At 35.7% G+C, this 9,982-nt stretch overlaps 1 protein-coding gene across 1 annotated transcript; it reads left to right on the top strand.

Moving 5' to 3' along the window:
- Positions 1-196: 196 nt before the first annotated feature.
- Positions 197-7,719, top strand: LOC127860471 (leucine-rich repeat-containing protein 58-like). The gene is made up of 3 exons (XM_052398559.1): positions 197-1,007; positions 1,348-1,751; positions 3,541-7,719. Exons 1-3 carry the CDS (start codon positions 538-540, stop codon positions 3,720-3,722), a joined length of 1,056 nt encoding a protein of 351 aa, XP_052254519.1. The 5' UTR covers positions 197-537; the 3' UTR covers positions 3,723-7,719.
- Positions 7,720-9,982: the final 2,263 nt, after the last annotated feature.

Genomic DNA, 9,982 nt, shown 5'->3' on the forward strand with positions numbered 1-9,982 from the left:
TATACTAAATTATCTCTACTTTGACAGAAAACTAGTTACGATCTCTCTAAAAATAAAGTTTCAAATTTTCACAAATTTCGCCTGACCTTGGCCTTTTTCAATGCACTTTACTGGTTGGTTCTCGTACAGAGATGTGTACAATGCCGAAAAGCCGGATACAATCTGACATATTATTCAGAACACTCTGCTTTTATCGCATTAAGCTATAAGTTATCATGGAACGATCACTCGGTGAGATCGGATCACGCGCTGTCTGCATGGAGGAAAACGATACAGTTAACGAGTTTTACCGGTCACAAGGTCAGTTATTATATAAGATGGACTAAGATGTGGGCCAATTCTGTAGGCTATGAAAAACAAACACAAGTCACTTCACAGAGCCTTGGCGGACGATATCTAAAACGAAAAAAAAGTTTTAGTGAATAAGCGATCGTTTCAATGTTGATCATAAATGTCAGCCAAGTGTCTTGTGAGCTGGTCTAATAACTGTTTAAATTATTGAATTATTGTCATTAGTGTTCTTACAAAATCAAAGCCATGGCTCAGTCACTTCAGTATTTCTCCAGTTCATCAGACAGCGAGTTTCATGATGAAAACTCTGAAGATTTATCTCACAGTGAACTAGATGTGCTACCAAATTACTTGACACATGATCCTCAGACGTGGAAATCTATTCAGCTGAGTTTTAACAACTTTACTGTGTTTCCAGAAGAGCTGGGCACGTTTGTCAATCTTGTGAACATCGACTTGAGCAATAATGGATTAACTTACATAAGTGATAGTTTGCTGAATTTGTCAGCACTTCAAAACTTCACTGCTAGAAACAATCTATTGGATGGATTGCCTAAAGATTTTGGAACTATGAGAACATTGGAAACTGTGAACTTCAGTGGAAACAAGTTCAAAGAATTTCCTATGCAATTAACCGAATTAGAAAATCTGAAAACTTTACACTTTGGTGCTAACCAGATCTCATACCTTCCAAATGCAATCGGGAATATGCGAAGGTAAAACATGTATTAAAACTGTTAAATTATTTTTTACACCAGATTTTCGTACGTTTCATTATTTGTTTACATATTAAGTTAATAAAACAGACAAAATATCGAAATGGGCTATTTTCCTGAGTCTTTGTTCCATCAGTACAGTAAGATAAAAATAATTTGGAATGATGTTTTTAATGTTATGATTCAAAAGTCAATATATTTATTATATTTCTCAAATCTTTAAAAACATTAATAACATGTTTTACATTTAATATGAATGATAGTCGGATTTACTTGCACTGTTATCACAAGTTGTTTTCATAGTGAAGTCCTACTGGTAAACATGTATTTTTTTTTTTAGTTTGGAAATTTTGTACCTAGGAGGCAACAGCCTAACCGAGGTGCCAGCTACAGTGGGAAGTTTGAATCACCTGACAGCATTAGTATTGTGTGATAACCAGTTGAACAGTATTCCACCAACATTTGTGAACCTTAGAAAGCTGCAGTCTCTAAGTCTTCATAACAACAAAATTGCAACTCTTCCACCTGAGATTGTGTCTTTAAATCTAGTTGAACTTAGTTTACGGAACAACCCATTAGTTGCTAGATTTGTGCAAGATTTATCTTTTAAACCACCATCATTGTTGGAGTTGTCTGGTCGAGTAATCAAAATAGAAAGGGTACCCTACTCGGAGAAAGACCTACCATCAAGGCTTATCTGCTACTTGAACTCGGCACAGCAGTGTGTCAATCCAATGTGTAAAGGTAAAAATCTTCCTTATCAAATAATGACTTCATCTAATTGAATTGTTACTTCTGTTCTAGTAAAGCTTTCCAGTAGTAAATTTAGGTTGATTTAATGTTTTAATGTAAGAATGATAACCAAACAAAGTTACAGATAGCTTTATCAGAGCTTTACTTCAGTGGACTCCCAGGTGTCCATGCCAGGTTAAAATTTGGGGGGCAAGTTATTTTCCAAAGCAGTCAGCGCATAGGGCAATTCAATAATCAATTATGAATGCAAAGTATTTTTATGCACCCGGTTCGAAAGATCGGGGGTATATTGTTTTTGGCCTGTCTGTCACTGTATGTGTCTTGTGTGCGTGTCCCAAAACTTTAACCTTCTTCATAACTTTTGCAATATTGAACGTAGCAACTTGATATTTTGCATGCATGTGTATCTCATGACATGGAGCTGCAAATTTTGAGTGGTGAAAGGTCAAGGTCATCCTTCAAGGTCAAAGGTAAAAAATAAATAATTCAAAGGGGCACATTAGCGGGTATTGTGTTTCTGACAAACACATCTCTTGTTTTGTATCTCATTCTGTCATTTGCAAGTATAAATCTCCTTTGAGGTATTAATATAAATGTTTACAAATTATATGTAAAACTGATTTAGTTACCATAGGCACTTGATGTCATAGCCAACCAAACTTTGTTTGGCAGTTTGTCCAACATGGCAGAAATGTTCATGTAATGATCCAAAAATTAGGTAACAAATAATTTGGTTATGCAAAACCCATAAAGAAATCAAAAATTGCACAATCTTTCCAAACCACATGAACACCTTACTTGTTGAAGAATAGAAAGTCATGCAAGCGACTGACTGTTCGAAAAACCTTTATCAGAAAAAAAGTTGATAGTTTCTGTTAATTTCTTTAAGTTATTCATCCCTTTACCACTTAGATACGTATTTTCACGCATTTGCAGTCTCATAGAAAGTTACATTTAATTAAATGCCTTTCTAAGATTCAAGTATTTAAAGGGGCCTTTTCACAGATTTTGGCATATTTTGAAGTTTGTCATTAAATGCTTTATATTGATAAATGTAAACATTGGATCTTAAAAGCTCCAGTAAAAAATCAAGAATAAAATTTAAAAAAGGAAAAAAAAGTAGCCGGTACCAGGGCTCCAACCAGTGACCCCGGAGTCCTGGAGTTAGTCTGAAGTAAAAACGCATTAGCCCTCTCGGCTATTCCGCCGGGTATACACAGGCTAAGTATTTTATACCTTATATAAGCAATCTTCGTAGTTTCGTAAATTAAAACGACAACAACAGAACTCTCCAAATTATTAAATCGTTTCGCATTGCAACGCTTTATAATTTTTTAGGTTTTCAAATCGTCAAAAGATACATATAATGGCTATATTGGACTATGGTAAATGTTCAGTAATACTGTTTTCTCACAAATATCATAACTAAAAAGAAAATTTGCGAATCTGAAACAACTTTTTTCAATTTTGTCAATTTACCAAACCGTGAAAAGATCCCTTTAAGGCTTCATTTCCAAACATAAGATACTGATTTGTGGCAAGCAGAATTAAACATGAACAGGTTGTTCTTGTTTTATGCTGTTTGCACATAGCCATGTTCACTTTGCTTCTAAAGTGGGAAAGGGTTAAACATGATTTACCATTTAAGTGAAATTTATTATGAGTCAAAAACTATTTTTACTCTGCAGGCAATTGGGCAAGTACTAATTTGGAAGACTAAACTTTTATTTGTATTAAAGTCGAATTGTTTGGTTTGAATGTTGCACTATCTTTCTTTCAGGTGTGTTCTTCGATTCAAAAGTAGAGCAAGTGAAATTTGTGGACTTCTGTGGGAAATATCGTCTTCCACTTCTCCAGTACTTGTGTTCACCGGTCTGCTCCTACAAGCCAGCCTATGCAGAATCAGATACTGATAGTGAGGACTCTGCCAAATCAAAACTCAAGAAAGTGCTCCTTGGTTAAGATATTCGAGAAGAATGTAATGCCAATATTATTATGTACTATTACCATAGTGTTTTTGGTAACGTAATTATTAAAACGTGATTTAAAATGTCTAAAATCATGTACATGTATGTGTGATTATCAACAGTGAGATTATCAACAAAAATGGCTGGCACAGATTGGATATTTAGGACATTGTATTGAAAAATCTTTTGATGGTTCTTTAATGTTTATTTAGGTAAATACGAGTGATTTGATGCTCAAACCAGGGGTTTTTTTTACTAAGAAAGTGACGCCGATATTCGGCGTCTTCCCCTACCAGAATTTTTCCCCTAAAAATACCTTTACCCCTCCAAAAATATATTTTTTCACCAAAATATAATATTTTACTCTCAAAGAAATGTTCTTTTTCTTTTGGGAAGTCGACACTTATCCAATTTGTACCATGTACAACGATCTCGCTCTCTCTCTCCCGACGAACGCTCAAATCTGGGAATCCCAGTGATTCTATATATAGTTCTTAAATTACGTCATGGAAACCGGGCAACTAATCGTATTAATCATGTGACTATTTTACTGGATTCCGGTCTTGCGCTAGAAACGGTGTTTCGTAAATTAATTATCGGAAACCAGTCGAATTTTCATCCGGGTTATGTGAAAGCCAAGATATAAACGTTAAAACAGAAAAAAGTCTCACAATTGGCGTTCATACACGAACAAAATAAAACGTTCGGACTCGGAAAATATCAATTGCGTTGACGCATTTTTTAAGAATGAATCATCAAAAACCGTTGAAACCCAGCAGGATTCGGAGGTACATGTAATCAACATCGATTAATACTGTCGGATTATTGTGAAAGTGAAAGTGGACAATCGGCAGCTGCCGCACCTTTCCCTTCCAATACTGTAGCAGATCTAGATCGTCAAACCATTCATCATGAAATTGAAATCATAATATTGACATCGTTCCCCGGCCACAGTTGAAAACATTTCCCATTACTAGATCTACACCTGCAACTTTATTTAGGACTTTGACTTAAATATCATACTTGTTCATGTGTTTAAGAACAAAAAGGTCAGAGACATGCCTTTTTTTTTTTTTTAAAAACCCTGAAGTCTGTAGGTGAGTTATAGACATTGAAATGAACAGTTTTTATTTTTTCCCCAAATATGTCTCTTTCGCGCTCGATTTTCCCCTTTTACCCAGCGTCCAGCGTCTTCCCCTTTTTCTAAAAAAAACACCTGCTCAAACATACACACAAAAGCTCGCAAATTTAATAATGCTCATTTGAGAATCAACAGAAACATTTACAGTTGTGCGTAATTAAATTTAACAATAATTGGTTAAAGCGCATTATGAGTCAAATAAATGTTTTGACCATATTATGCATGAAATGCACAATATTCACGAGGATTACGCCTGGTTGCCCTTAGTCTTCTTAGTAAGTGGCAGACACTCTTGACATGGCATGCATGATTGTAATGCAGGTATTATTGCCTATGAGTGTTGTCCCTCATTCTAAGCGTGCGCTCTCATTGGCCAATATCTATTTTCCATTAAAACGACGATCCGCCTTTAGGTGGGCTTTAGGTGGGTAAAGAGATACAAGGTGTAATTGACAGAGGATCATAAATCGGATCTAACAATTTTCGGCGAAGTTGATATCACTTTGATCTTAAGAATGCCTAGTTGCAATATGAAAAATACACACTGATAAGAAAATTTCAAGGGCCCCGCGGACTCTGATTTCGACTTTCAAGCGCCCCAGCGAGGGACCGTTAAATGGCCTGTGGAAAGCACTGATAGTTTCATACTATATATGTCATGTCAAGTTGTCAGTATTACTTTTGTTCATTAAAATCTATATTTGCGAATAAATATTCGTATTCGCCACCCTGTATTCGTGATACGTATCGTATTCGTCACCTAGTGTATTCATTACAGCCCTAATCGGTATAGCTTAAGTCAATCCCTGAACACTAAAAGTCGCCTGGGTTGTTCAATCTTCATGCAACTTGACCAGAATCTTTGTTCTAATGATAAATCTGCTTTGTTGGAAAAAGGCTCCAGTCCACTGGGAAACATGGCAGCAAGGAGGCGGGAAGTTTTCCTTATATGGTGAAACCTTGTGAATACTTTTTAACTCAAATTTCTTGTCTAATTTCATGAAACTTGCTTCCTGAAACTTGCTCAAACCAACTGTTCTAATGATTTCTTTTCCGAGTTCGAAAATGATTTTTTTCTCCATTTAAACATTAAACACTTACAAACGTACTTTGACGCATTTAGTCCCTTCGACTGTTACAGACCTTTCTTACTAGATTAAAATTTTACATGCTTCATTTCCGACCCTTAGATACTGATGAACGGTTAACAGCATAAAACCTGAAGTTGGTTGAACAGACTGCGAGTTATTCGCAGGGTGTTATGGTTTTATGCTGTTTGCACAAAGCCATTTGCACTTTGCTTCTGAGTGGGAAAGGGTTAAATACAACACCATAAGGGTGCAGGGCATTTTTCCTTATATGGCTATCTAGAAACCTTGTAGAAACTCCTTTGTCACATTCTTTTGTTGATTTTCATGAACCTTGCTTAGACTTTTGTTTTAATGATATCTTAGTCTGGTTTGAAATTGTTTATTGTCCATGCAAGGCAGGTTTCCTTCTGTGGCTATAGTGAAACCTTGTGAGCACTTTAGAAGTCACATGTTTTTGCCAAATCAGCATGAAACTATCAAAATATTTAATGATATCTCAGCAGAGTTCTCAAATAGTTTCTAGGTGAAAAGCAAGGTCCGAATACACATTAACTAGTCTATACATACAAGCATCGCAGAAGTTGCTTCAAACAGTTAAGATACTTGGGTTGGTTTCTATGGCATTGTTTACCCATGGCACATGGGGAAAGGCTATCAGAACGTACACATGTATGTTAAACAATGATTTATTAAGGGTGCTAGTATGTGGAGCTTTGAAATCATTGTCTTTCCGGCAAAATGCACGGGTGAAATATTTCAGTATTTTTGAATATTTGTCCTAGATTATTATATCCTAGTAGTAACAACCACGTAGATTAAGTAGATTCAAAACTTGATTTGTTACATTTAAATGACTAATATTTATATGTTTGCAGATGAAAATGCATTTGCATTTTTGCAGTGTACATAGCAAGATTGTAAGCTTTTAGTTTATATTGTCTTATTCTGTAAGGACATTTTAATTTTAAAAGATTAAGCCCAAGTTGAAGAAAGAGTTTTTGAAAAGTCTGTCATCTGATTTTTTTTCCAATTATTTACTTGGACATGCTATTGGAGTTTAATGTCATTAAATTAATGAGTGTTTAACAATGTATTGCCAATGCCATGTAACGAGGCTTAATATTTATACATATGTTGATTCATAAAGAAATGCATCATTTGTATATTTTTGTACCAGAGCTGAGAGCTGTTTAGCCCTTTTTGTTCGAAGTGTAACAGTCTTCTTTAAATGGGTTAATACTGTAGGTGTTACCTGGTACATTTCTGGTTTGGGCTTTAATTTAATATTCAGTTTTTTTTATAGCTTTTTTTAATATTCATCAATTTTTGTTTATGTTGAAGACTTTACTTATTACAAAAATCACAACCTATCAATTAAAATTTTTATTTTAAAGATTATGATTCAAAATAATTTTGTCATACACCTGTTATCAGTTGAGGTGTAAAGAAAATGTTTGTCATCTGGTAAATTTCTTACATGTACCAAAGATGATAAATATGAAATGCATTTTGTTTTACAAAAACAAATTTATACTGTCATTAACTTGAAAATGTTGTGCTAAGATGTAAGATGCTATTTAAATGCCCAACTGTAAGTTTGCTTAATGTTTATAAAAATTTGAAATGACAGGAACATTGATGCAACTTAATACGTGTCTAGTCATTTGTTTTAGGAAATGAATTACTGAATATTATACTATGTTACTTAATGTCACTATTGGTTACGTTATTTAAACTCCAATAAATTATTAAAGAAAACATTCGCTGATGCTGTTTTTTTCGGTGTTTCGGTTTTTATGCTTCCCGAAAATTTTCGGGGAGCATATAGTTGCCAGTTTGAAGTTCCTTCCGTACTTCCTTCCTTCCGTCACACTTTTGTTACCGTTTCTCATAGCACCTTCAATACTTTACCGATCTCTTTCATATTTGGCATGTAGGTACCTTGCATGGACCTCTACCTTTTGATGAGGTTTGTGGTCACTGGGGTCAAGGTCACCGAGGCTAATGATAGATTTTTCTCTCACACTATTGTTACAGTTTCTCAAAGCACCTTCAATACTTTACCGATCTCTTTCATATTTGGCATGTAGGTACCTTGCATGGACCTCTACCATTTGATGAGGTTTGAGGTCACTGGGGTCAAGGTCACAGAGGCTAATAATAGATTTTTATGTCCCCCACTATAGTAGTGGGGGACATATTGTTTTTGCCCTGTCTGTTGGTCTGTCTGATGGTCTGTTGGTCTATTTGCGCCAACTTTAACATTTTGCAATAACTTTTGTTACATTGAAGATAGCAACTTCATATTAAGCATGCATGTGTATCTCATAAAGCTGCACATTTTGAGTGGTGAAAGGTCAAGGTCGTCCTTCAAGGTCAGAGGTCAAATATATGTGGCCAAAATCGCTCATTTTATGAATACTTTTGCAATATTTAAGATAGCAACTTGATATTTGGCATGCATGTGTATCTCATGGAGCTGCACATTTTAAGTGGTGAAAGGTCAAGGTCATCCTTCAAGGCCAGAGGTCAAATATATGTGGCCCAAATCGCTTATTTTATAAATACTTTTGCAATATTGAAGATAGCAACTTGATATTTGGCATGCATGTGCATCTCATGGAGTTGCACATTTTGAGTGGTGAAAGGTCAAGGTCATCCTTCAAGGTCAGAGGTCAAATATATGTGGCCCAAATCACTTATTTTATGAATACTTTTGCAATATTGAAGATAGCAACTTGATATTTGGCATGCATGTGTATCTCATGGAGCTGCACATTTTGAGTGGTGAAAGGTCAAGGTCATCCTTCACAAGGTCAAGGTCATCCTTCAAGGTCAAACATCATATAGGGGGACATTGTGTTTCACAAACACATCTTGTTTAGGTGGTTATTAACACATAGATTGACAAAGCGCATCATCGGGGAGCATCCATCAGTTTCACTGATATTCTTGTTATTTTTATATTTACTTGTATTGCTATTATTTACTTCCCTTCAAAAGTACCCAAAATGTGTTGCCACACTACTTGCAACATGGTTTGGTTATGTGGTTACTCTGCCTATTTCACTGGCCAGTCAGCTACATAGGGGTACTGGTACACATCCTTTACCAGTCCTGAAGGTTGGTATTCTGGATTGTTTGTCTGGACCGTTTGCAATATAATGGCTTTGTGTCAGCCTGTCAGGCCCAAACAAACTGTATGCTTAAATTATGAAAACATTCCCACGTTTTGACAAAAAATAAATCAACAATTGACAAACATTAAAACTGAATAGTGTGTACAAACTGATGCCATACGACCTTGTCTATTGTGAGAAAGGAATCCAACAAGAGTATTTTGGATGGATTTTTATGCTCCCCCAAAATTTATTTTGGGGGGAGCATAAAGTCGCCCCTTCGTCTGTCTGTCCGTCCGCCCGTGCACAATTTTTGTCTGGGCTATTTCTCAGCAACTAATGACAGGAATTCAATGAAACATTATGGAAAGCTTCACTTCCAAGAGGAGCTGTGCATATAATCAGCGGGTTCTGGTCAGATGATTTTTCACAGAGTTATGGCCCTTTGAAATTTTCTATAAACTGTACATATAGTGCAATTCTTTTCCGGGCTATTTCTCAGCAACTAATGACTGGAATTCAATGAAACTATGGGAAGTTTCACTACCAAGAGATGTGCATATTATCAGCGGGTTCTGGTCCGATGATTTTTCACAGAGTTATGGCCCTTTGAAATTTTCTATAAACTGTACATATAGTGCAATTCTTGTCTGGGCTATTTCTCAGCAACTAATGACCGGAATTCAATGAAACTTTATTGGAAGCTTCACTACCAAGAGGAGATGTGCATATTATCAGCAGGTTCTGGCCGAATGATTTTTCACAGAGTTATGGCCCTTTGAAATTTTCTATAAAAAAATTCTTGTCCCCCCCCCCCCCAACTACTGTGCCCTCAAGACGTTTCCTTTTATCTGAATATAAAGTGCAATATTGTGACAAAAAAAAACTTTGGGGAGCATCATAC

The sequence above is a fragment of the Dreissena polymorpha genome, chromosome 15 (assembly GCF_020536995.1).
Source record: "Dreissena polymorpha isolate Duluth1 chromosome 15, UMN_Dpol_1.0, whole genome shotgun sequence".
Lineage (NCBI taxonomy): Eukaryota > Metazoa > Mollusca > Bivalvia > Myida > Dreissenidae > Dreissena > Dreissena polymorpha.